The 26,267-nt window shown below is 51.4% G+C and overlaps 8 protein-coding genes across 8 annotated transcripts; 4 read left to right on the top strand and 4 right to left on the bottom strand.

The window, feature by feature from the left end:
- Positions 1-1,404: 1,404 nt before the first annotated feature.
- On the bottom strand, positions 1,405-2,431 carry LTHEOB_8195 (uncharacterized protein; the record flags this gene model as incomplete). The annotated part of the gene is made up of 6 exons (XM_035517645.1): positions 1,405-1,598; positions 1,653-1,730; positions 1,779-1,853; positions 1,915-1,974; positions 2,029-2,084; positions 2,145-2,431. The coding sequence occupies 6 exons, from the start codon at positions 2,429-2,431 to the stop codon at positions 1,405-1,407; spliced, it is 750 nt and encodes a 249-aa protein (XP_035370742.1).
- Positions 2,432-3,550: 1,119 nt separating this feature from the next.
- On the bottom strand, positions 3,551-4,740 carry LTHEOB_8196 (Ca2+ H+ antiporter; the record flags this gene model as incomplete). Its single annotated transcript, XM_035517646.1, has 5 exons — positions 3,551-3,577; positions 3,762-3,828; positions 3,878-4,010; positions 4,082-4,445; positions 4,510-4,740. The coding sequence occupies 5 exons, from the start codon at positions 4,738-4,740 to the stop codon at positions 3,551-3,553; spliced, it is 822 nt and encodes a 273-aa protein (XP_035370743.1).
- Positions 4,741-7,820: 3,080 nt separating this feature from the next.
- On the bottom strand, positions 7,821-8,317 carry LTHEOB_8197 (Secreted hemolysin-type calcium-binding protein; the record flags this gene model as incomplete). The annotated part of the gene is made up of 2 exons (XM_035517647.1): positions 7,821-7,953; positions 8,022-8,317. 2 exons carry the CDS (start codon positions 8,315-8,317, stop codon positions 7,821-7,823), a joined length of 429 nt encoding a protein of 142 aa, XP_035370744.1.
- Positions 8,318-11,137: 2,820 nt separating this feature from the next.
- Positions 11,138-13,505, top strand: LTHEOB_8198 (Threonyl alanyl tRNA synthetase Sad protein; the record flags this gene model as incomplete). The annotated part of the gene is made up of 5 exons (XM_035517648.1): positions 11,138-11,266; positions 11,332-11,694; positions 12,396-12,411; positions 12,470-13,429; positions 13,489-13,505. 5 exons carry the CDS (start codon positions 11,138-11,140, stop codon positions 13,503-13,505), a joined length of 1,485 nt encoding a protein of 494 aa, XP_035370745.1.
- Positions 13,506-16,449: 2,944 nt separating this feature from the next.
- Positions 16,450-17,473, top strand: LTHEOB_8199 (Pectate lyase; the record flags this gene model as incomplete). Its single annotated transcript, XM_035517649.1, has 2 exons — positions 16,450-16,719; positions 16,772-17,473. 2 exons carry the CDS (start codon positions 16,450-16,452, stop codon positions 17,471-17,473), a joined length of 972 nt encoding a protein of 323 aa, XP_035370746.1.
- Positions 17,474-18,494: 1,021 nt separating this feature from the next.
- LTHEOB_8200 (alcohol dehydrogenase) lies at positions 18,495-19,877 on the bottom strand (the record flags this gene model as incomplete). The annotated part of the gene is made up of 3 exons (XM_035517652.1): positions 18,495-19,076; positions 19,137-19,586; positions 19,809-19,877. The coding sequence occupies 3 exons, from the start codon at positions 19,875-19,877 to the stop codon at positions 18,495-18,497; spliced, it is 1,101 nt and encodes a 366-aa protein (XP_035370747.1).
- Positions 19,878-21,084: 1,207 nt separating this feature from the next.
- LTHEOB_8201 (Nad dependent epimerase dehydratase) lies at positions 21,085-22,235 on the top strand (the record flags this gene model as incomplete). The annotated part of the gene is made up of 2 exons (XM_035517653.1): positions 21,085-21,288; positions 21,378-22,235. The coding sequence occupies 2 exons, from the start codon at positions 21,085-21,087 to the stop codon at positions 22,233-22,235; spliced, it is 1,062 nt and encodes a 353-aa protein (XP_035370748.1).
- Positions 22,236-24,340: 2,105 nt separating this feature from the next.
- LTHEOB_8202 (Cytochrome p450) lies at positions 24,341-26,070 on the top strand (the record flags this gene model as incomplete). The annotated part of the gene is made up of 4 exons (XM_035517654.1): positions 24,341-24,388; positions 24,449-25,289; positions 25,348-25,432; positions 25,491-26,070. 4 exons carry the CDS (start codon positions 24,341-24,343, stop codon positions 26,068-26,070), a joined length of 1,554 nt encoding a protein of 517 aa, XP_035370749.1.
- Positions 26,071-26,267: the final 197 nt, after the last annotated feature.

Genomic DNA, 26,267 nt, shown 5'->3' on the forward strand with positions numbered 1-26,267 from the left:
GAGCGAGGGCTTATTATAAGTTTGCCAAATTGAGAGATGATTATCATCAGTTGAAAAAGGCAGAGCTGATGCGTAAATTGCTGCACGCAGGTGAACTGGCATAGCCTCTAGCTCATGCAGTCTTGGAAATGGAACGTCGGGAGTGATTCCAAGCTGTGAACGTGAGATTGTAGGCAATAGCGGAAATATACGTTTGCAGAATCTGCCCGAAGTTCATTAATTTCAAAGTACACTGTAGTGAGGTGCGACGTCTTACAACGCTACCAGCCTGGGACCATATTCAAGAGGCACAATGTGGTTGAGCTCTGTGTCATAGTCGTTTTCGGCATTGATTCTGGTCTCATCTCCGACATTTTCATGGAGTTCATTCGTGCTGATCATAAAATGTACTGGGATCTTCTGCGCGATAGGAACCCCACCAACGTTGCGAAAGTGCGTTTTGTGGAAATTGCGCATCCCAAACTCATCGAACTGGCAGTGCCTCAGCAACCAGGGATCCGATTCGGAAGACGCTCCGAAGAGCTGAGCGGAGTGATCTTGGATCTTGTCAATGCTTTGCGAGAATTGCGTGGACAATCGGGCATCCGGTATTTGCTGGGGCGTGATGGATGAATCGGCGGTGATCGAAGGTTGTTCGAGTCCGATGGACAGCCCTGCATCTCTACTGCATTCCTGTGAATGGTGTGCGTGTGAGACGGGACTGTTCCGTGAGTGAGCTGCTGATATTGTCGACAATGGAGTGTGTGCCAAAGTGGCGAAAGGGCTTTCAGGGTCATTGTTTGTCGGACTGCTGGGAGATTGTTGCATGGACATTGACTGCCCGTCGCGTCGAGACCGTTGCCATGGATGACTTTGGAACGTGCAGGAAACACCCTCCCGCGAGCATCTGTAGCAAGGGGGCCCGTTCTCGTTCTGGCATCGCAACTTCCTATTGCGACATTCATCGCATGGTCGAGGCCGTCTTAACGAGCGATATGGTCGAGTTGCAGAGCGTGAAGCCATGTTTCGCGCTCCTCCGAGACAATGAGGAGTAGTTGGCCATTGTTGCGGAGAGATCAGAGAATGCCGTGCTTACTTAGGTAGCTTCGGCCAAATTTTCGCCGGCGCCTTCTAAGCTCGTTGAACCATTTCGCCGAATATACCTACGCTTCAGCAAGGACCAAAAGCAAAGTCCAGCGCGTGCCAAGCCTTTCGTTGGGCAGACGTCATAGGTTGAATAGATTCGCAAGACGATACATAAATGGCATTTCGACGTTCGTTCCTCGTGGCCCCACGGAGAAATTGTCTTAATTCGTCGCCTCAGTCCAACATCCATAAATAGTCGGCATACTGACCATTTATTCTTCATCCTACATCACTTACCCATCATCTTCCCAATTGACTCCTGCTTTCTCAGCTGACTCTCTATGAAGGACACTCCTTCGTAGAATTGTCGCTGTAGAAATAGTCCTTCGCAATCGTGACAGAGTCAATATGCCAAGTCTTTCCTTCATCGGACGTGCTTATGCAGCCAGAGGTACTAGAGCCGTGGCTAATGTCCAACGTGTCACCAAATTTCTTATCCGCTGCGCTCAAGACGACTGTGATATTCTTCCACGCTAAGGAAACATTATCAGTATAATTGAAATTTCTCCCGAGCCATAGTTACTTACTATAGGCATCCAAAGTTCCGCAGGTACCCCTGTAGCACTCGTTCCCCGAATAAAGCACCGTAGGTGCCGAGCCATCGGCTGGGTCACGTCAGCTAAGAGAAGTACCGTAAGAACCGCGTAACATACTGTCAGATCTCTGGGAAGACAGCTTGCCGTTGATCCACACTTTCTGCTCCACGTTTTTAGAGCTGTCAATATTTACTATAGTTGTGTCAGCCATTAAAACTCAGCGAAGTTGTTTCGCAAGGATGAGAGTGCAGACACTCGAAGTCAAGAGTAGCATCCAACGGGACGGCATCATAGTCTTCTGCTACTTGTTCAGCTGTGATTATATCAGTGTACATACACAAAAGGCAATATTAGAGAAAGGGCGTACATGGCGTATAGGTACTCGCTGCAACGCACCACTGTTTAGATGTCGCAGAGCATCCACTGTTCAGGAAAAACACTGTCAATTTGTACCCAAGCGAACGGGTCACGAGAAGAACTCACGTAGCCTCTTGGTCCTCTTGCCAGTTCAGGAGTGGCTGGAAAAGGTCGGCATTCTGGTCGTGGAAGTCTTTTGCTACGCCAATCCAAATGGACATCCACATGGGGTCATTTTCGTCTTCCGTAACAGCACCGCAAGGAACATCCGGTGGATTCAGAGACCATGACACCTTGGCGATATAGGTGTTGCCTGTCGTGGGGCCAAGAGAGAAATTCTTTCCAAAATGCCACTCATCGGCCGAGGCTTGAAGGACAAGACAGAGCAGAAAGATAGATAGGGAGTAGCGCATCCTGATACTTTAGAAGTGCGTCTCAATTTGCACCGGTTGGGAGCAAGAGCACTACGGAGCGAACAGTCTTAAGGAAATCGCTGTGGTGGCCTGATACTTTTGCCCCCAAAGCCCCGCTCCATCTTTAACTTTTTCTTAAAAAAGAACAGCAACTCCAATCAAGAGCTCAAATTTGAGCAAGACTACTAAAATGGTATGACCGATGCTAGAGCTTCCAATTGGTGGAAATAGCGAGTACTAGGTGCGAGTTATACGCGCAACTTTAAACTCTGCGTGGGACGATTATGGTTAATATATCAGGCCTCTTAGACTCTTTAGCCTGTTGGAGTTGGTAGACAGTCAAGAAAAGGCAGAAAGATGTTTGATATGTCAGTATACTTGCGGATAAAATCCTGATCGGCCCATAAGCGAGATGAATACGAAGTCGAAACTTTCTGGTTTTAAACAGGTACCCTTGATTGGCCTGATGACCCAGCGATCGAGCAGAGCCAACATGTTCCGGACTGTTGAACCGCTGGTCACATACTAATCACAAGATCACGGCATATGTGACCCTGCTACTCTGATTACTACACAGGGCAGTTTCGAGGTTGTTTGCTGTCACACCAGCTCAAATCAAAAGAATCCGCTGTCTACTTAGGAGGATGGAAATGTTCCTCCGGGAAAAGTGCGAGTTTGAGCCTTAAAAATAATAACGGTTCTGTCCAGTCACATCAGAACGTGAGATCAATCTAGTTAAATCTATTTCTCCCCTTGACCGCTATCAAGCCGCCTGACTAAATCCCTTGTACTGGCTTATCAGTCGTGTCGAATGCGTCTCCGTTTTGGTGGGGTTCGGATAGTAATAAGAACAAACAGCAATAATCAGGTAAGCCACAAGGCACAGAAAGCCTCTGAGGTAATCGCTTCTACCGTCGCGCAAGAAGCTGCCAACTACCAAAATAGCAAGAATGAGGACGATAGCTTGAAATGGCTCAAAGGCCAAGCTCATGTCTTTCCCTACACCCCAGCCAATGAAAATGATGATGGGGGTAATAAGCATAACGGTCTGGATACAGGATCCGACAACATGGAACAACGCGAAGTTCATTCTGTTGTCAGAAGCGTCGCCAATAGCTGTCAGATGCTCAGCCGCTTTTTCGACGACTGGAACAAGGATTAAGCCAACAAAGGCATCCTTAACGTGACGCTCTTCGACGATAAAGTGAATCTGGTCTACGAGCAGGTAAGCGATGCAACAAACGCAGCCGACAGAGATAAATAGAGCGAGAAGGCATTCGCTAAAGCTGAGTTTTTCCTCTTCAACAGCCTTATCGTGGTTCTCGCCTACTATCAGGTCGTGATTGAAGACGTCGGAATACAAACTGCGGTGCGAATTTGTTTGGTACCACAGGTAGCTGGGCACATCAGCAGCTGAGCAACACAGTTCGCTTTCATATGACTTACACCATGTAAGAGGCTAGTAGAATGAAAGCTGTCCCACGGCTTATCCTAAGGGCATCCAGATCGAAATCTCCAGTCCCGCCATATTCGGTGTCCTGAAGGGTGTTGATATAGGCAGAGGGAAGGATCAGAGCCACTGTCGCCGATTAGAGCCAGCCACATGTAATTTGAGAACAAACTTACTTCCAGCTACCAAAATAAGCGCACCTCCGACTTCTCCAATCGCAGAATGGAACTTCTGCTCTTCGCGTTTCATGCCGCCAATGAAGAAGCACAGGCCAATGCAAAACAACAGATTGGCAAGAACAGATCCGAGAATGGCGGCTTGGATAATTTGAATCGGATCGAACGTCTCCGAGGCAGTCCTGGTAATCAAAATGGTAAAGACCACTATTTCAACGATGGACCCCAATGTTGTCTCGATGATCAGTCCAACAACATTGTATACCTTGCGCACAATTTGCTCTCCGCCGAAGCCAATCAAGTTGGCCGCTGGGACCATGGCGATGTAGTTGAGGATGAAAATCGCAAGATGCCAGCTGCCGGATTCGTCGTGACGCTTGACAAAACCCTGTCGCCGAAATCTGCATTAGCACACCAGAAGTCTAAACAAATTGTTTTTCTTGAAGACATACAATAACTATCGCCGCGGGCACGACGACCCACAAGACGTTGAAGTACCTGCATGGAGCTGAATGGTTGAAGCAGGTACGAACGAAATGCTTGAAGTGAATACCATGGCGGCCGCTTTCGCCAAGATCGTGGATACCGAAAACAGTCGGTGTGCCAGTCCTTGTGCCAGCTTCCAGCGTGCTAAGATCCGAAGCGTCGAAAGGCTCTTCGATTGCGTCTTGACGGTTCGCCATTTGTCTTGGCACTTTGAGAATTTCTCGACAAGAATCGAGTCCTGATTAGGCTTCGCATGAGGTCAAAGAACTTTAAATGTATCGTCCGGATAAAACGGGAACAGAGTGTTGCAAAGCAGCCGAGGCTGCACCGGATCTACGTTGAAGGCGGTGTCGGTGTCAGCGTGATGTGGCAACATTGTTTTCCGGCCACTTCTTGGGAAACCACGACTGCAGCCAGAGATGCTGCATCGAGACTACTTGGGATGGAAATAGTGGGGCAGTAAGGGGGTCGACGGAACTTCGGCCTGACTTAACGGTGAACTGCGGCCTGTGGGGTGGATTGGCGGTGCCGTGCACCCGCGAATTCGTGGACACATTCCCACTTTTTTGACGTCAGCCTAAGCCACATTTATAGGTATGCGGAGCGCCTGACCTTTGTAAGCAGCCTATCGAGGAATCCAGGGGCTTGATGTATTCAAGCTCAAACTCAGTTCTTGGCTGGCGTGGGTTCATATTTACTTGGTTGCTTCCGACTATGCTCCACACCATCTTTGATTGTGCGACACTTGCCTGAATAGCCATCACGCCATGGAACAAAAAACAGCTCCAATAGTTAAAGACGAGTAGGAGCCATAAAGAGGCACACTACCGCGAGGTGCCACTCAGCTATAGTGCTTCTCTTAAGTACTAGTGGCCAAAGCTCTTGGTAGAACACGTATCTCAGACTAACTGAATTCATTCCCGACTATAAGCAGCACAACTTTCGAAGCCAAAGCCAGTCGTTTAATGTTTACTATCATGGCCAATGAAGACACTTCATTGGGTACGACCCACCGAAGACATAACTGGAACACTTACGCAGCCAACAGCTTTCTTCTAATTTCAGATAGATCATCATTCTCTACTTCCCTTGCCTCAACAGCCCCGCTCACCTCTGCCTTCAACTCTGATATATTGGAAGCTTCGAAAAATAGTGTTCGAGATCACCACAAAATAGCAAAGGAGGAGGAGATGAAGGCCTATACCTAACCTCTGAATCTGACAAATGTACTACAGTGTTAACTTTGCCTGTAGCTCTACTCCTCTAGGTGCATCATCCTCATCCAATTTCAGCAACGCGGCATGCTTTTCCATTCCCCACGCAGAAATTGTCTCTGCTGCCCATGGAACCGGTGGCTTGGACTCCCAAAACAATGCAAAAGCGCGCCCTTCTCCATCCTCCGCAGCAGCCACACGACTAACCCTTAGAGAGAGGTCCGCCTCGTCGAATTTTCCCCGCATCTTCACATCCTCGTATTGCACGCCCATCTGGATGTCCATGTTATTGAGCTGCGGCATGCGCCGCACCGCATGCCCTGCGGCCGCAAGCAGCGGATTGATGTGCTCTTCTCGAGGCGTACGGAAAATGTAATCGCTTGGGTCGAATAGGGCCGGCACATGGATGATGATGTCCTCGTCATACTCGCCAGGTGCCTCTACGTACCAGTTCCCTGTTTGATGTGCCGTCAGTACTCGCCCAAATTGAAGATACACGGTGCTAGAAAACTCTGTTCGTTTCGGCGTGGGTGAGTCGCATTGGTGAGGATGATACGGGAATAGATGCTCTTACCGCAAGGGTCAAGTGGGGCGAACAAGAGCGAAAAGCTGAGTAGGTGTGGCCAATATGGTTGCGGAGTTGAAGCTGGCTCGTTTGGGCCGGGCCAAAACAGCGCGGGTGTTATTCGGATATCCATGAGGGTGAGAAATACCAGGCGCGTTGAAATGTCTCTGAGGCTTATGGAAAGGGGGTCATATGGGAGTGAGGTGTAAGAAGGCCAGTTGGAATACCCTCTGGATATGTAGTTGAAGTTGGCTACAAGGTTGACGATGGTATTCGGGAGGACAGAGATGGCCGAACTTAGCTCTAAAATAAGGTTGACAAGCGGCATTAGCATGTTCATCCGAGCGAAAGCTGGGGTCAAAGACTGCTAGTCGGCACCTTCTCGGTAATCTGTCCAGAGTCTTCGCTCCGTGACAGCGATGTCCAGGAGATTGAGGAAAGCATTTCCAAGTCCATGGAAAGAGGTCAATATATTAAGCAATGCTGGTGGCCATAAGCGCGGCAGATTAGAGCAGATCGAATCAGACAAGCCGAAGTAGCTTATGCAACGCAGCCGCGGCAGCGGACCGCCCGGTAGATTGAGGTACATCTCATCCCTACGCCGCTTTTTGACTGCCTTTCCATCACCATCATCTGTCGTCTCTACGGGTTTCTCAGGAGCGATAGCGATGTGTCGAAGCTCCAGTTTGAGGCATCTATGATCCGGTACCGGCGGCCACTCCTCCAATACCTCCCAAAACTGCCGGACTGAAGCCGAAAACATCCGATCGTTGGCGTTTCGGCCTTCTTCTGTGCTTGCTTCTTCGGAATCTAGTGGCGACTGAATGCTTGCACAGAAGATGATGTCGCGGGGGATCGCACGGCGCCGGGCAGGATCTCGACTCATCATCTGCTTGAAGCGCGTTGTGGTGAGAGGTCCGCGCAAATGCTCAGGAATATCGTCCGAATAAACGATGAGATCCTGAAAACTCTCCCTCTCGGTAGCAATGTTCCATGCCCTGTTAAGCGTTGCGTACGGCGCAAATTTCATTGGATACAGAATTGATCGCGCCCAAGGAGTGTGGTGTTCCGTGCCCGGCGGATCGTGAAGTAGCTTGAGCTCCTGCACGATCTGGAAAACTATGTCGTATGGAAGCTCTTTCATTTTTGGTGGACTTTGGGGGAGTGTATGTTGTGGAATGAGTCCAAGTAGCAGGAAGGGGCTTAAATGCCAGTGGCGGGGCTTGCAGATAAGCGAAACGTATCACGTGCTTCAAGATCATGCCCACTCACAGCTTACCATTGCGAGAGGTAGTTCTTCTCGCTCCAAGTCTAGAGCGCCTACCGTGTATCTCGTGCTGACTTTCACAGAATCATGAGGAATCAAATAGAGTGTAAAGGAGTGGATATGCTATCTACTTTCCACTGTAAAGTAGGAAGCACTAAATGTCTAGACTGCTAAGCTGCAAGGCCCAAGCCGCGAGGCCCAAGCCCACACCGGAATCACTATGCGCGTCCACTAAGGGGCAACAATAGTGGGCTCAATCTTGAAGTCGTCGGCAGTGCACTGCTGCTGGCCCTGCTGAGAGGGGTCGTCGACGCAGTTCAGCGTAACGTTGGCCGTGCCACTAGCAGAAGTGTGGTCGTCGGGACTGTTTTCGCAATACTGGGTCAGCCTGAGTCCTCAGATAGTGAGCTGTAGGCAAACCGGTCTACTTACCCGTCGGCGCCCCACAGCCAAGAAACGGAAAGAGTCTTGAAGTCGTCGCCAAACACGAACTGCGGAGCTCCATTGCAGAAGCGGAGCTCATTCGGACGGACGGCATCATCGCCGCAGATGGTCAGGTCGCCCGTGTTGGGCTCGTTGACGTAGAAGTAGACGTTGGCAGCGTCGGAGCCGGCGGCCTGAGTGAAGTTGAAACCGGTGACCTCGAAGGACTTGAGCGCAGCGCGAGGGATGGAAGCGGTGTAGGCCGCGGTGGCGAAACCGAAGATGGCGAAAAGAGCGGAGTGCATGTTGATTGCGGGATTATGGATTATTCGAGAACGAATGGCTTTGATAGAGAGTGTGTTGGTATGGTTCTTCTACTGACAGCGATGACACTCTTCCTTTTATAGGATGCCTCTTAGGCGGACAAAGGGGCAATGCCATCTTCTGGTGCTGGCCACGCTCCACTATCCGGTCTGCCAGCACTTGGTGATGCGGTGGTTACACTCGTGCGCAAGGCGGACTGCAACTACACCAGCGCACAGCCTTGGCCTTGTCGATCTTGAGAACGACTCAAAATACGAGGCATGGGAGTGCCGTTTTCCGAGACGTTGCTTAGAAACCGTAGAAGAGACGAGTAAGTCCCTGCTAATTTTGTGGTCGTAGCTGTGCTGATCGCGCGCTTGTTGGGATATTTTTGAGGGTCAAGGCAGATTCGAGGCAGATTCGCGGCTGAGCCGAGTTAGGAAAAGGAGAAATGAGCGTTGGCTGCGAACAAGTTTCTCCGCGATAAGTTCGGCGAGCGCCGCCACAAACTGCCGAGAAGCAACAGCCATCTGCTCTTTGTCTAGACACAGCCTCCTAAGGGCTTAGAATTGTAGCATACTCGTACACTTCAGCCACTCTGATCATCATGTAGGGGAGAAGCTATGTTTCAGGCTGTTCACGCCAAAGCTTTGGACGAAAGGAGTTATTCTATTGCTCTCATATTCATTTTCAATCGTCCTTCAGCCGCGACTTCACGGTGCACTAATGCAAAGACGCAGCTGGTAGGGCAACAACGGAGAATCCGATGCAAGCACCAGAGCCTATCAATAGCGCTATGGCACCAATGCCTCTGGCCAATGTACCCTTGTGGCAGTTTCCGCCCGCGAAACTCGAGCGGGCATTATTGAGTTCAAAATGATTGGATCCCGAGCATGCCGAATGGCCCGCATAGGTGATGAGGCCATGCATACGTGTTGTGTCATCGGCCGAACCCGGACTCTGATTTCCACGCGTTTCTCAATCACACAGTCCATCCCATCGGAATTCGTCTATTTCCGAAATCGTGTCACACACTGATGAAAGCAATACAGGCGTTTGATGCTTCGGATGTATTTCTCAATTTATTAAACAAAAGCTTCTAGTGAGACGTCTAGTAGAAGGATGAGAGCAGCTAATCTGAAGTCAATGGGGTTTGACTGAGACCTTCGTGCGGGCTGATGACAGTGTCTGCCTTGCAACGCAACCCCGAGCCCGGAGCTAATAAGCCGGCTTTGCCGGTTTAATGGATAGGGGTATCACCTGCGCGCTATGTCTGGAAACACGACAGGATCGAAAGATGTCGAGAGGTCGGAACACAGAGGGCGATACTCAGGTGGCGTTGCTTGCCGTTTCCATTGCATCGTCCATCCCTCAACGGAACCACTTTGTCACTACTATATAAGCTGAGTGAGCAAACCTTCTTGCATTTCAATGGAGAACTAAGAACAAGGCTTGCGAAGCGCAGGTGTCCCTTAGGCCTCTTTCAAACCCCCCCGGCTGCCAGCTCCACCGATCCTATCTCGTAATCTTCCCCTGGACTCATTCTCGGAAGTCCCATCACTTATTCTGAACATACGAGTAAGGCGAGCTGTTCACCATGGACACAAAGTAGCGGAGGCTAACGCACATCACTTTGGTTTGCAGGGCATTTTAGTACTCCGCGATACGTTCTGGCATCGGAAAAGGGCACAGATACTCGAGTCTCAGCATTTACAAACGTAGTGGCACCACACGAGAGAATCGCATATACTTTTGCCGTGATGGAGACGCGGAGAAGGGCAAGACTCGATCGAGGACAAAGGCAGAGGACCGATCGCGGGGAAGGGAAAAGGGTCTCAGCCCCCGAATTGGGATCTCGCAAGCCTATAGATGCACATATTCGTATCGCCGAGCAAGCAGAGAAGGGCCAGGCTGGTCAGCCCCATGCAAGCGACGTGAGACGGCAATGCTGAGTTTCTATCTTGCCCGTTACCATATGGAGAGACAAAGAATAGCTTTCTACCCGTCACCCCCTCTTACATCTATGCGTGTCGGTTCGCAGGCTAAAACGCTAGCGAAAACCTTGCGCCCGTGGCAAAATGCACTTAACTACGGAATCCCCATGGGAGTTTGGCTAGTGAGACAAAAGTCAAGCACAACATCAAGATAGTAGGAGATCTTGCTAAAGGTCTTTTATGATGAGATGTAGTGGGTAATGTTCACATAACCCACCTCGGGGTAGCTGTGAGCTGTTGATGTGGACGAAAGTCGGTGGCAACTGCCCCGATTCTTCTACCAACGCAGCGTTTACCTTGGGAATCATGAAAAGGTCCTTTATCATAAAACTCGATCAGAGTATTCCTCGCCAAATTCATTGGCGTGGCTTTCGTGTGATGCCACTTTGCCTCCCTTCACAAATCGCTCTGCAAACCCCACATGATTACTCAACCCCGCCGAAACCCCCGCACAACAACGATTGGACTGTTCCCGCAACCTTCATACGATTACTCAACCACACTGCACACAACTGTACGCTTACATTCCAGCTCTGTAGCCTGCATCGCATTCTGCCTAAATGCACCAATAGACAAAAGCAAGCCTATCCCAAATAAGACTTGTTTGTGTTGAGTTGAAGCACAAATCAAAGTCGCTTACGCGCCCTGCTATGTCATCGTGTATGCCTCCAGTAATCATATTCATCATCTTGCGGTTTCATGTCTACACGCTTGGAGTGATGAGCCAGTATAAAAGACCGTGGGTTGAAGCAGGAACACCAAGCTAGCACATCAACTCACTTCAGATCAACGAAACGGAACAATTTAACTTTCTCAAAAAATCAAGTCATGGCTACAATCACCAGCACCGATAAATTAAGCCCGTATTTCCCTTCGGCTGGCGTCGCGAACGATGGATGGTCCAAGGAGGACGAAGCGACAGCCACCTGCTTCTGTGGCGCCGTGCAGTTGTCATTCGTAAGTCTGCTGTCCCATCCTTGCGCATTACATGGTGCCCGCTGACACCACGATCAAATAATAAGCCAACCCAAGGCCCTGGGTTTATTGACAGCTTTGTCTGCAACTGCTCCGACTGCCACAAGATTACGGCGTCCATGTTTGCTTCCAACTTCACCATCGCCGACACGCACCTCACCCATCTACGCGGCCGCGAGAACCTCACCAGTTACAGCCAGTCGCGCACCGTTGCGTCGGGGAATACCATGACGAATTACTTTTGCTCCACATGTGGTACGCTTATGTACCGTGTCGGCTCGGCGTTTCCAGGAATGAGTATTCTGCGGATTGGTACTGTGGATGACTTCCACCTGCATGAAACCAAGTTGAGGCCTCAAGTGGAACAGTTCACCAAGCACCGTGTTGGGTGGTTAAATGGCTTGGAAGGGGTCAGTCACTTTGAAGGGGAACGTGTTCGACCTTAAAAGTGTATAGCAATACGCCAATGGTACTGTTATCTCGCATGACCATTTGTTTCGACTGGTGTGTGAAAGTAGCGAATTCTGACTGAAAAGTAAGAGCCAAGGGAAATTACTTTGTATCGATAGGGCTAATGAAGGGGTGGGGGGCGAGAGAGACGAAAGTTGAGGCGGTAGCCTTGCTGTGCCACATTTAAGCGCCCGCCATCCACGACAACAAATCAAGTCTACGACTACGATTGCAGCCTTGTCGTTTACGCCACATGCGCCTCAGCGATGATATAGCGTTGCACTGCCTTCACACTGGCACAGCCTCTGCCAGGCTCCAATCCAAGACTCAACTGCAAGTCTCTTCCGCAAGGGTAGCAGGATGGGTGAATGGCAAAGCTTAGTACGCAGGCAATTGATTGGACAAAAAGGCACCATGTAATGTGGAAAGCGCATGAACTTTACATTTTATCCTGGTTGCCATAACCTTTTTCCTTGATTTATTCCCCAAATGAGGTGCTGGTGCCTAATTGTGCCTCACTACTCGAACGTCTATTTATGCTGGATCACCTTGAGGAACTCCGGAGAGCAACACAACCACCAGAACCTTCACATCAAACAATTGATTCATTTGATCGAGCATTTTCAGCAGTATATCCAAGATGTACATGACGGAAAAGCAGTGCAAAGACCTCAACGGTAGGATACACACAATTTTCCATATGAAAAAGCACTACTCTAACAAGCAGCATACCAGAGGCCCGGCTGCGCGTCCCCCGCTACCTCTTTCGAGCTTTTTCGGCCAGTTCGCGCGGCAGCTTGGAAGCGAACAATGCTTTAAGCATTGTTCCGGACGATCCCGACTGGCTCTACCAGGCCTCCGGGGATGAAAAAAGTACGCGACTGATGATCGAGAAGCACTTGATGTGGGACACCACGCACAGATCTGAGTTCACTTCATGGACCAGCTCACTGCTGTGTGCGCTGCGTCACGCCATGCGAAAGCTGTACTACTGGTCCGAGCATGAGTCGCGTGTCTTCATCGCCGTCCTCGATACATCCAACTTTGCCATCCCTGTCTGGGCGGCAACCGCTCTGTTCGACGCTTACGGGATTCGACGGCTTGAGAGAAAGCTCGAGCGCCACTACTATCTCGGCGAGTACCTCGTCCGTGGTGGCATCAGCTCGGCCAACACAGATTTCCGAGTCGCTTCTCTCCAGAAACTCCGGATGGAGGGTCTCCATGAATTTCTGCCCGAGCTTTTCGGATCGCAGCATGAACGCGAGCGTGGAGACCTTGCTTGCGCTATCAGAGATGACAGAGATGGGCTGTGCAGGCCTGGAGCTGTCCCGAAGACGCTGAAGCGTTCCCATATCCGGCTTTCCACGCAGTTGGGCGAGTGTTTCGCAGCGCAGGGGCGGGACAGCGCTTTTGTCTCTGCAGTTGCCGTGGCGTTGTTAGCAATGCGTAAATGGGCCCATCTTTTTGAGGCAGATCACCCCGCCAAGGTGGAGCTGGAGGACAAGATCTGGGAGTACCTGCAGGGTCTCGAATTCCCGGAGACCTTCGGCGGTGAGGAGGACTTCAGCGGCCTGGCCAATGCGCATGAACGCTACAAACCCCAGGAGGCCGTTCAATTCAAAGAGTTGTGGCAAAATCTTCATGCCCGCAGACCAACCGAAAACTACCTGATTGTAGAGGTCTCCAGAATGAGTAGTGAGTGTGCCAACATGCATATTAGCACCAAAAAACATTCGAGCTTACCACTGTCACAGTGAGGAGCGCCTCTTAGGCTCACTGGAGCCTCAACAGCCCGGAAATACTACAGTTGCGAATGGTTTAAGCGCTCCAAGTGGTCACAGTCTTTCAAATGCGATTTGGCTTATAGAAAATTCACCTTCTTTGTTTCATCATCTGTTGGAGTAGTTGTGTAGCTGTGAACGTAGGAGCCTATTCCCAACTGTGCAAACCCGTCCGTGGGGTTTGAAAACGGGTTCATTGGCACACTTGTTCTCTACAGTTTGAGTTCACCAGCAAAAAAAGGTACAAAACACAAAGCATTCCTTCAGCTCAGATGGCCAGCAATGAAAAGTTTGTAGACATTGTTAAATTCAAATTTCTTTGCAGAACGCGAGAAAGAATACCATCCAAAATACTTCGTCCGGCGGATTGCGCATATAGATGACCCGGACTAGTGTCTGAGAAATCAGTTTGTAGACCTCTGCAGCGACCTTGCATTTAGTGAACTCACGAACAGGATATTGTCGAACGAAAATGTCAAGGCAATGGTCAGTGACGTGTTGAGGAAGAAGACGCATCGTTTTCATATGTGCGCACAGCTCCCATCAGCAAAATCCTCCGCTGGACAGAGACACATCAGTAACACGGCAATTGTAGTGGCAGTTGGCACCGCCAGTGCCGCCAGCGCCGCTAGTACGATTAGTACGACTGACTAAGTCCGTGCGTAGATTTTTTTTCCTACACGTAAACACACAAAGATGAGAAGATACGAAGATACGAACGAACGAGTAAGTAGACGCTAGTATACCCGCCGGCGTCTAGGGTTGATAAAAGTGAAGACTTTTGACTTGTTTTATCTTGTTTCAAAAAAACAGAAAAGGTGAACATTAAGTGGGTGCAAATAAATGTCCAAATTCTACGTGAAATCCTACTACATATGGACGGACTGACTGACGGTGCCAGAGATATTCACGGTGCTAATGATGCTAAAGATGTTAGTGTCTAGAGATCTGCCGGCTCTGTAAATCTCCCTTGCTGATAGTAAACAACCTATGCTGTTCTATACGGAGTTTAGCAATCTACTGGTCTTGGCGCCCGGAACTTTCCTGATTCCCGGCACCCGGTTGCTTATTTGGAGCGCTGTATGGGACTGGCCGAGCCAACGGACTGTACTCCGCACCCGTTCCAATTTCGTCAGTAAAATCGTCAGCCTCATCGTTCGCCAAAATCCGCATGGCTGTTCCTGGCCGTTGAATCAAGAGTGCCCTACAAAACGACGGCCACGGTACTTAATCAAATGCTCAATGTAATCGACGTCAAGAGGCAAGGTTTCAAGAGCAGAGATACAAGTCAAGCGTGCGTAGAAGCAGGGCCGATCCCGGTCTTCTTAACACTGTGCATGGCCTGCTACCGTGATGTACAGCGGACTTGCGACATGCTATGACGCAATCAGCCCTGCCGGGTGAGAAAGGTGTCGCAAGAGCTAAAGATGACAGCGTGCGCCTGTAATTAAATTCCACCACTCAAGTCTTGAGGGCACGCGACTGTTGACGTTGACTCAGTTCATCGCGAATCGTGCCCGACACGGTCTCTGCCACGGCCCGGTTCGAAATGGCCATGAGATGGGCGGGAGCTTCCGGGAAGAGGAAATCGTCGGCTCCTTCCGGCGGCTCCTGGCCATCGTAGTCACGATCGTTATTCTCGTCGTGCTCTTCTTGATGGACCGTAGACCGATCAGTGATATCTTGATCCGTGGCATCATAATTCAGACCAGGATCGAGACTTTGCTCAGCTTTACTTAGGCATCGAAATGCGCCAGGTGCCAAGCCTAACACGCAAGGAAAGCCATAGAGGGTATATGGTAGATGCGGAGGTTGTTGCGTGGGTGAGGGGAAAGGAGTTCGGGAAGCGGATATAGTGGCGTGTTGGAAGTTGTTCCGGATACGACGGAGTTTATTGGGAGGCGTGAGTAGGGGTCGTTGCGGTGAGATGGGATCGCAGTGGTGGTGTGGGGTTTTCGGTGGGATGCATAGATCCGTGGTGGCGTTTTCGGCTCGGATAGGGGAAGTGAGGCATTTGTTAGGTAAGCTCGTGCTGAGAAAGGGATGAAGACGAGAGTCGGTTGGTGGTGTTGTGTTGGCGGTAAAGATGTATGCAAGTGATCAGCAGAGGGGACTACTCTTACGTGCATCATCCAGCTTAAGCTTAATAATGGCGGCTGCTCGCGGCGGCTCATGAGTGGATGGAATTTTTAGCTGCGGTTTCCGGCGGGTCAACTTCGCATCGTGTTGCGTGCTCGCGTCGCCTCCCTACCACGTCTCCGGGGGGCGCCAAGCCAAACACCAAACACCTCCTCCCCAAACACCGTCTGATAAACGAGGCATCCGCGCCGGAAATGGAGATTGAGTGTCGCGAAACCGCCAAGCTCTCGTACACGCCAAGCTTCCGCAAACGCCAAGGCCTCGCTTCCGGGCTGGGCGGGCGGCCGTGAAACAAGGGCGCAAATTGCGCAGAGCCGCTTCGGTGGGAGTGTCCACCAGTGAGGGCGATACTAGCCGCAGGGCCGGACCAGATCGGTGCAGAAGCCGGAGGACAATATACGACCCGCGCTTGGCGGGAGATGCACCCCACACGGCCTTCATGCACAAGCCCCTGTTTCATGGCTCTGAAAGAACGAAACGGGAGCCGCGAGGCCTGCTTTTGGACTCCTGCTCGGGCCCTGCCGTGTGAGTTGGGCGTGCTGCGACACCATGGCGGGCCGTGACTCCGTCTGTTTCTCGTCCCGCCCATGTTTCAAGCGGACCATTGAATCTCCGCCGCGTCCAGCCATCGAGGGACCTCGCTTCCACGAATCGTTACAGATCTGGCGCGGGCGGCACCGTACGATGCGATGGGGACATACATATAGACGGGTATCTCAGCGTGAATGTCACTTTTTTCTCCAGCATCAGCTTCACCTTCTTTTCACATCACCAACTCTCTTCTATCCCTTCACCATGAAGTTCGTTTCCACTCTGGCCCTGGCGGCCCTCGCTCACCTGGCGTGTGCTATCCCTATGGCCGAGAAGCGCGCCCCGGCTGCCACTCCCGTTGGCTATGCCTCGCAGAACGGCGGCGTCACTGGTGGTGCCGGCGGTGCTACCACCACCATCTCCTCGCTCCCCGAGATGACGGCTGCCCTCAAGAAGGGTGATGACTCCGCCCAGGTCGTCTACATCAAGGGCAAGATCTCCGGCAAGGAGAAGATCTACGTCGGCTCCAACAAGGTATGTTAATCTCCGCCGTCCATCAAGTGCAATCAGCTAACCTATCTCTCAGTCCATCCTTGGTGTTGACTCCAGCTCCGGCCTTGAGGGCATCGGTCTCCTTGTCCGTGACTCGGAGAACGTCATCATCCGCAACCTGGCCATCTCCAAGGTCGAGGCCGACACCGGCGGTGACGCCATCGCCATCGACGGCTCCACCAACGTCTGGGTCGACCACTGCGACCTGTCCAGCGACCTGTCCGCCGACAAGGACTTCTACGACGGCCTGCTCGACATCTCGCACGGCGCCGACTACATCACCGTCTCCAACGTCTACTTCCACGACCACCACAAGAACTCGCTCGTCGGCCACTCCGACTCCAACTCCAGCGAGGACAAGGGCAAGCTGCACGTCACCTACTACAACAACTACTGGAGCAACGTCGGCTCGCGCTGCCCGCTCGTCCGCTTCGGCACCGTCCACGTCGTCAACAACTACTTCGAGAACGTCTCCGTCTCCGGCATCAACACCCGCATGGGCGCCCAGGTCCTCGTCGAGAACAACGTCTTCGACAACGTCGTCCAGGCCCTCGTCTCCGTCGACTCCAAGGAGGATGGCTACGCCGTCGCCCGTGGCAACGAGTGGGGCACCTCCACCAACGAGGCCCCTGAGGGTACCCTCACCGAGATGCCCTACACTTACACTGCTGTTGAGGCCAGCGCCGTCAAGGCTGCTGTTGTTGGCAAGGCCGGCAACACCCTCTCTGGCTTGTAAGCGGTTGATGGATTGCTTCCTCGAGAGAGGAGCATGTCAAAGTAGCATTCCTGTAAATACTCTTTTTCAAATAATTGAAGATGATCTCCAAACACAAACAAGAACTGAAAACTGTGAAATCCGATACCCCCACCATTTTTCAATCACCACTATTGTAAGCACAGCATAAACGTCTTCGACCACTGCCCGCCATTCGAATTCATCTTGGTAATGAGCTGTCTGGGGTCCCTCTGGCCTTCTGGATGGGTTCGAGCATCTTTGAATAGCCGATCGTGCTCTGCACCCTGATACCGATAATCGCCTTCTATCCGCATTTTTTCATCGATGCTGGCAAGCATGCTCGGTATCATGATCTCGAACATCTCCACTTTCCGCTGTAGCTCAATAACCGCCTGGATTAGTACCTCTGGAGGCTTATTAAGCGTGCCGATGAGTCTGGGTCATTGACCTTTCTTGTCCTCTTCATACTTAAACATATCATACTTGACGACCCCACCGCTACTATCACCAAACTTACTGATGACGACATCTCCCAGACAAATATCATTACTTACAGATGGAACTCCCGTGAAAGATCTGTGATCCAACCGACAGTGTACAGTCCGGACATCAAAGAGACCATTTGCGTCTTGTATATCTACGATTAGTATGTACGATAGCAATAAATAGGAGATACTTACACTGTCTTGTACTGAGTTTGAAATATAGATAACTTGTGGGTGTGAGATCAAGCTTTTGGGCAACGCGCAGTCTTATGTTCTCCTTTTCTTAGTCATGAGCTTATAATCTTTAAGTAAAGACCACAAAACGACTCACTATAATGACCAATTTGTACATACATCACTAGCATGCGCATATATGAAAGTAAGTTAGTTGAAGAGTATTGATCTTTGGGTGAGTCACAGCCACTACTAAGTTAGGTGTTGTAATAATGAGGCAGCTGAGCTCGATTCCCGCAATTTGTTTCCAGTTGTACGGCTTCAGGCTGAACGATGAAGAAATACGCCAAGGAAAAGTCGCATTACATCTTAAGCACCAGGCGGCCCTTCAGATGCTTGTCCATGTACATCTCCGGGAGCCTCGGAACGTCCTCGAAATTTACTGTCGTAATGTGAGACCAGACCCGATGCTTGGCAACAACCTCCAACATCTCATCGACCAGCTTCTTGCTCGCCACCAAGCTCCCTTGAATCTTGAGTTCTTTGAACACCACATCAAAGGCGTTGAAGTGAAAGCCTGCAGTCGGCAACCCCAGAGGGACGCAGACGCCACGCGGACGCAGAATCTTGACGGACCACTCCGTTGCCGGCACGTCGTCAGTGCACACGACAACTCCGGCTACACCTCCGTCCCCTGCAAATTCAACCACCTGCTCCAAGGCGTCCTCGATGTTGTAGTCAACGACAGCATCCGCACGAAGTGATGTAGACTTTATTTCCTCGGCAAGCGCCAGACCCTCCGGACGGTTGTCAATGGCAACGGTTCGATAGCCCAGAGCCTTCAAGAACTGGATTGCCAGCTGCCCGAGACCACCGACACCAATGACGGCGACGGGCGCTCCCGGAGGTAAGCCCAGATGCTTGATGCCGCCCCAGACTGTGGCCTGTTACAAGATTTGGTCAGTCTCCAGGTCCGGTCCGCTTGTCTGCACAGAATCAGTTACCCCGGCGCACATCAATGGCGCCGCTTGCTCAAACGGCAGGCCATCAGGAAGCAGCGATGTAGTCTCAGCGTCAGCAACAACATACTCGGCAAACCCTCCGTCGTGAGTGAGACCGAGGAGCTCCTTCCCTTGGCAGACGACGATGTCAGGCTTGTCGGAGCCGGGCGGATCTTTGAACATCCTGCACGGAGCACACGTTCCGCAGGCGTGTTTGAACAGCAGCGCTCCGACACGCTGGCCGACCTGCCACTTCTGCGCCGCCTCCTTTCCGACTGCTACGATCGTCCCGACTGGCTCGTGGGAAGGCGTCATCGGCAGTGGGGATTTGTAGACGCCCTCGAATACCTGGTAGTCGGTGTGGCAGAATCCCGCTGCGCCGATCTTCACGAGGAGGTCGTTGTCGCCGATTTCGGGAACTGGGATATCCTGCAGCTCGTACGGCTGGTTGAACTGTTGGGAAAGGAATGTCAGTCCAGGCCAATACAAGGATGTCTCAAGACTCTTCACTTGCCTTTGTGAGGCGTGCAGCTTTCATTGTGGCGGGCAAAGGGTCAGCCATGTCGATTCTCTTGTTGCGGAAATTGTAAAGTGAGCTGCGGAACTGATAAAGGCAGGCGACAATTTATTCTCTCCAATTGTGCCCAAATGTGTCATCGCCAAGAGCAATCTGACCAAGCTGACCAAGCCGCATCTCAGGTGAAAGTCAATGAGGGGCTTCGCAGCCCCGCTTGTGGCGTCCATACATCAACGCAGAAAGATGAAACTACGTTGTACGATCGGAGCAATGCTTGTGCAGCACTCTGCCGTGTTCCAAAAGATGTGAGGAGGATGGCAGATAGCCTTCCGGCTTTGACTCCGCTTGGTTGTAGCAAATTCCTAATTCGCATACCTGGTTAAATACATTGTAACACCAAAAATTACACGGGAGCTATACGCTGATTGGGGGAGGGACTCTCAAGGTTGGCTATCAGCGAATTCTGCCCAAGCCGCAGTGGAATAGACTACAATTGATTTGAGGGATAACATGTCCTGAAGATTCAGCCTCACATCTTTGTTTCGTTTTTGTTGCCATTGATCCCAAATTGATTCGTTAAGCTGAGCTGTATAGAAGCTTTATCGGGAAAAACGTCTGCAACGATTTCATTCACTTCGTTATCAGAATCAGACTTCTATAAACAAGCCATCTGGTTTATTTTTCCTATGATAATTCTATGTGGGTTAATTTTCATTGCATTGGGGATAATGAAGCCATACAAGCTGTGCCCACGATGGAGTCTTTCAGAGTGCGGCGCGATATCGGCTAGGGCCTGGAAGCTCTCTCATGGGTCCGTTGGCCCAAGCTCCGGTTGAGAAGAACTTGCAATTGTCCAATCATAAATATCACATCCAGTTTGGTTCATCAATCTCGCGCTCTGTCAAATGGCTCTAATAATTGAGAACACACCAACTTGCTTGCGAAGATCAATTAGCAAGGACTTCTGCAATCCACAACAAAACTGAAACCTTTCGTGCCAAGTACTTGCAACTAACCACCAGCACCAAGGACAAGGATCAACCGTCTATCTAATTATTTTTTATTCGGCAGCTGCAGGTCATTGGCGCCTTTTTACCACCCGACATCGTAGCCAGCATCTCGGTCATGCACGTTTCTTTGTCGTGGATTCAGCCCTAAATGTAGGTTCTATCGGCCCCCACGCGCAAGACTCGGCATTGGCCTAATATGCCTGTGAGCTCCGCAATGCTCTTCGGCGCTGCTGGCCCAAGCTGTCAATGATTTCCGCTCTCGAAACAGGATTGGTAGGTAAACGATATCCGCGACCCACAAACAGCGGGACGTCGAGCCATGATTACGAATCAGCTGCCTCGCTCTATACAATATAGATACGTACCCCGCAGCGGCGAGAAAAGTAACAACTTTCTTCATACCAAACAGCACACTCTTTCGAAAATGTCCGGCAAAACAGTATTCATCATTGGACCTGGCTTCATTGGCTGGAATGTCCTCGACTTACTTATCGCCGAGGGCTACCAAGTCACCGGCATGGTGCGTCGCGAACAGCACGCCGAGGGCATCAGAAAGTCCGGCGCGCAGGTAGTCTTTGGCGACCTGGACAATAAACCCCTCATTACTCAACACACAGCGAACTCAGACGTACGTAGAACTAATCCCCCAATACCCCTCATTTACACCACCATCCATCCTCCATCCTTGTCCCAACATCCCTGCTAACCGGGCACCAGATCGTCATCCACACCGCAACCGCCGACCACCTCGCCTCGGTCGAAGCCGTCCTCGACGGCATCCGGCAGCGCGCCGCCGCCGGCAAGGAAACCATCTACCTCCACACATCCGGCACCTCCCTCCTCGACGACGGCGCGCTCGGCGCCTTCAAAGGCGACAAGATCTACACCGACGCCGACCCCACCATCATCGACGCGCTGCCCGAAACGCAACCGCACCGCTTCGTCGACCTGGCCATCGCGCGCGCCGCCCGCAGCGACGAATTAGCAGAGAAGGCGAAAATCGCCATCGTCATCCCGCCCGAGATCTACGGGTGGAACGAGCGCCACGGGCGCCTGACCATCCAGCTGCCGACGATCGCGCGCTTCGCCCTCGTGCGCGGATGGGCGGGCCATGTCGGCGACGGCCTGAGCGTCGAGTCGCAGATCCACGTCAAGGATCTGGCGCGCGCGTATGTCGTGCTGCTGCACGTGATTGAGAAGAGTGGGCAGGATACGGCATGGCTGCGCGAGAACCCGTATTTCTTTTGCGAGAATGGACGCGAGTTCTCGTGGAAGGAGGTCGCGGAGGGTGTGGCTGAGAGTCTGGTTAAGGTGGGCCGGTTGCCGAAGAAGGATGTGAGGTCGTTTGATAAGGAGGCGGGTGACTGGGATCAGCTCTTTGCGGCTGGAACGGCGGCGGCGATCGGGCTGAACTCGAGGAGCCGCGCGGTGCGGCTGAGGGAGCTGGGGTGGGAGCCGAGGGAGAAGAGTATTTGGGAGAGTTGGGAGCAGGATGAGCTGCCGGCGGTGCTGCGGGAGTGGGATGCGCGGCCGGAGGCGGAGAAGACGAGCGCGTATATGTTGCGTGTGGTGTGAAGAAAAGGAAGAATCCTGTAGGAGTATTAAAGAAGTACGTATATAGTCTTGGCCCAATTAATCCTCCGTCTCACGTCATACCTTTATCGCTTATATCTTGGCATTCTGAACGTTGAGACTCTGGGCCTCTAACGTAGAGTGGGCTTGTTGGATAGTCACTGATAATACGCTTGAGCTATACATAACTTTTTGGGTTTTCGATCATGGAGTCTTTCAGCACGACATGCTTAGGATGCGGGGTTTGGAAAGTAAGCTCGTTCTCGGTACGAGCCCTAGCTTTCATAAACGAGCATCTCACGCGCATGGTCGACTCTTACATGACCAAACCGCCGCTAGCGCCTGGGCCAAGACGTGGTCTGATTGCGTGCAACGTAGCGCATCCATTTTGTGAGCCGTCTTCGTGGCAAAGGAGCACACCATTTGGGACTGAGACCGTAAGTAGCCCCCACATTCCGAATCGCAAGGCTGATAGTCAGCGCAGTGATGAGGAGGGTCTTTTAATTTAAGGATTAGGGGTTGCCGTCTCATTGGTGAGGATAATTCTCTGCCACTCCAGTCGTATAGAACAGCTGGGTGGTTCATCTCCTGCTCCACTGAATTGCAACAAGTGTTTGGCCTGTTGGTCGGAGTGTTGGGAGACGGCTAAACCGGCGCGTGTGTTTATTGAGCCGCGGTACCATGTGAACATGGATAACCTGGCGAGGCTGCATGATGCTGCAGCTGTCAGAAGGATGTGGCAAATGAGCTTATCTTTGCCTTCACAAACAAACTTTTGTGGAATGTCGCACTGCGGAACATGGACGAGAACTAATCCTTGAAGACTTTTGACGATAATGAAATAAAAGGCCAGTGTATGGTAGACGTGTCAAACTAAAAGGGTGCCAGGTTTTTGGAGGACATTGGCCAGAGCGGAAGGATAAACCTGAAAGAAAAAAGTGTTCTGATGACGGTGCTGACCGGCAAGTTCCTATCGACTATCATGCAATATAAAGACATTCTATTTTCGATGCATATAGCTTATCATTCCAACAAACTAAGTCTGAACCTGATTCCCCGTGGGGAACTCACGTGGACTTGCGCAAAGCATCGCAGAGGCAATTTGGCGGATAATCAGCACACAGTCCAGCATTTCCGGGGCCTATCAGTATATAGTGTGACTTTGAAAGCGTCGTCAGCAGTCTTGCATATCGCTTTGGAACACTCCAGCCCTCGCATGGTCACGGAATTCCTGATGTGCGTAGTGCTCACCTGGACTAAAAAGGATCGACAGCGAACGTTGTCTGTGCATTGCCGCTTTATCCATGATGATGTATTTTAAGTGGGTTAAGGTATCATGACCGTCTACGTGCATAACCCAAGAGTGTGGTCAAGCATTGCTCGTCAGCATGACACAGTCACATCCTCGGGCCGTTGCGCGTATACGTATGATCGGGTGTGATTGCAGACGGAGTCGTATTATCTGGCGAATGACACGATGATTTGATCGGAGCAACCCCCGGATGCATTGCTGTAGGGTGGATTAGAAAGCGTTTCGTCTGCATTGACTGGCTAGCGCATTCATCTTTAGATAGGCGACAGTTGTGGCCCTGTTGCCTTGTATGGCTAAGCGCCCGTGGGTACAGGGAATCAAATGCATTCTCCTCACGCCAAGGCTTCCGTAAACGGATGATCTGCGTCGCACACAGCATCAACACCCTTTGATATCAACTATTGCAGCGATATTAATTAAATCGAGAGATCATTGCTGCTTACGCTTCTCAGTCATCATCCGAAGTTTGGGCACGTTGCATTAATGCCTTCACTTGCTGCCTGCACCCGTTACACAACGTAGGAAAACCAATCGTTCACTCTTTATTGGATGCCTTGGGAGTAGGTGGTGCGCAGGAAAGGCTGGCTGAATTATTTAAACGAAGCAGTTTTGAGGGTGGAAGTGGCTACATGCACATCAATACTTGTCTTTTGATCGTTTCACTGGATTCAAAATGAACACTGATATTTTTGACCATATTCCAGCTGCACCATGGATGCTCCTTGGCGCGGCTGCATTTGGGATCATCACTGTTCTCGTGCAAAAGCTGTTGAGGATTGGGTCTCGCCCAGCACACATGCCACCTGGTCCGCCGACCGTGCCATTCTTCGGAAACCAGAAGCAGGTAGGTGTAAAGCTTCCAGTGCTATGTTCGTGTCTGCTGACTCGAAATCTGTCGTCATAGGTAGCTGGTACCCTCCATCCAGAGCACATCTATACCAAGTGGGCCAAGGAATACGGGCCTGTCTACACCTTCATGAATGGCTCCCAGCCTTGGATCATCGTCACCGGTACTGCTGAAGCGAACGAGATCTTTCACAAGCGTGGGGGTCAGACAGCAGGGAGGCCAGTCAACCGTATGGAGTTGGCAATGCGTTCTGGCTATTTCCCTGGGTTCATGAGCGGACCCAAGTGGCGCGTCACCCGCAAGCTCTGGCACTCTGTGCTAAACGTTGGTGCATCGCGCCAGTATCTCCCGTTGCAGGAACTCGAAGCGAAACACCTCCTCTCAGACCTCGCCCGTGATCCTGATGGAAGGTCATGGCGTAAGCATGTCGAGAGGTACGCCGGCTCGGTGGCTATGACCATGATGAACGGGCAACGTATCACCACGAGCAATGACCGAGCGGCGCGAGAGATTGTCGACGACTTGACCGAGTTTTCAATACACTCGACCAAGGCCAAGTGGATCGAGAGTTTCCCGCTGGCATGGAGCTTGCCGGAATGGGCCGTTCCCGCACGCAGGGAAGCTAGCAGAATTGCAGAGAGGCACATGCGGTTGATCATGGGGCACTGGAACGTTACCAAAAAACGTGTGGCCGAGGGCTTGGCCCTACCTTGCTTCAACAAGGTCATCATGGATAGGCTGAGGGACGGTTACCTTGCGAATCGCCTTACCGAGAACGAGGCTGCTGAAGCTGGAGAGGTGTTGGTCACCGCTGCGACTGACACAACCGCAAGTAGTCTGATCAATTGGGTCGGTGCAATGGCCTTGTTTCCGGAGGTGCAAAGGAAGGCACAAGAAGGTCTGTTTCCCATTCCCCTGATTTTTGAGAATGAATGTTGTCTGATTCATGTCTACAGAAATTGACCGCGTCGTTGGGCCTGACCGCCTCCCCAATGAGAATGATGCCCCCGATCTCCCCTACGTTCGTCAAGTTGTTCAGGAGTGAGTCAATATTTGCCCCTTCCGTATAATTTTCCACAAAAGCTGAATGAAGCTGCAGGCTTCACCGCTGGGTCACAGCCGTGCCTTTGGGCGTTTGGCATGCCAATACCGAGCCTTTCCAATGGCGCGGGTACCTGATCCCTACGGGAACAACCATGATCATCAACGCTTACGGTATTCACGGCGACCCTGCTCAATACCCAAACCCAAAGACCTTCATGCCAGAGCGGTGGGAAGGCAAGCTCGAGTCCACGGCAAGTATGACCGACGAGCGCATTGGCGCTCGCTCCGAGCTCTTCGCGTTCGGTGCGGGTCGCCGCATTTGCCCCGGTCAACATGTGGCTGAGCGTGGTTTGTTCCTTGCTATCGCGCGCGTGTTATGGGGTTTCACTATCGAGAAGGCAAAGGATGACACAACCGGGGAAGAGCTCCCGATCGACATGGACAGCATCCGTCCCGGGCTTGTGGTGGCGCTGAACGAGTTCCCGGCAGTTGTGAAGCCTCGGGGTGCCGAGAAAGCTAGGCTAGCCACGGAGCTGTGGGAAAGAGACAGGGACGAGTTCCTGGATGAAAATCTGCAATGGAAGAAGAGCCCTGAAGGAGTAGAAGATGTCATGAACAAAGCTGTCGGCTTTTGAGGAGACATGGCTGTTCATCTCCTTATTCTTCTACTGTACGGAGACCCCACTGCGACACGTAGTGGCAAAGGTTTTGTAGATTCGGATACACTGTTATGCATGCATAAGTGTTCTGACTCGTTCTTACGTTTTTTTTTCCACCATTCACATTTCCGGCCATCTGCGAATAGGATGACTTCCCGTAATGCTCGTGCTCA

This window comes from Lasiodiplodia theobromae, assembly GCF_012971845.1.
Source record: "Lasiodiplodia theobromae strain AM2As chromosome Unknown scaffold_25, whole genome shotgun sequence".
Lineage (NCBI taxonomy): Eukaryota > Fungi > Ascomycota > Dothideomycetes > Botryosphaeriales > Botryosphaeriaceae > Lasiodiplodia > Lasiodiplodia theobromae.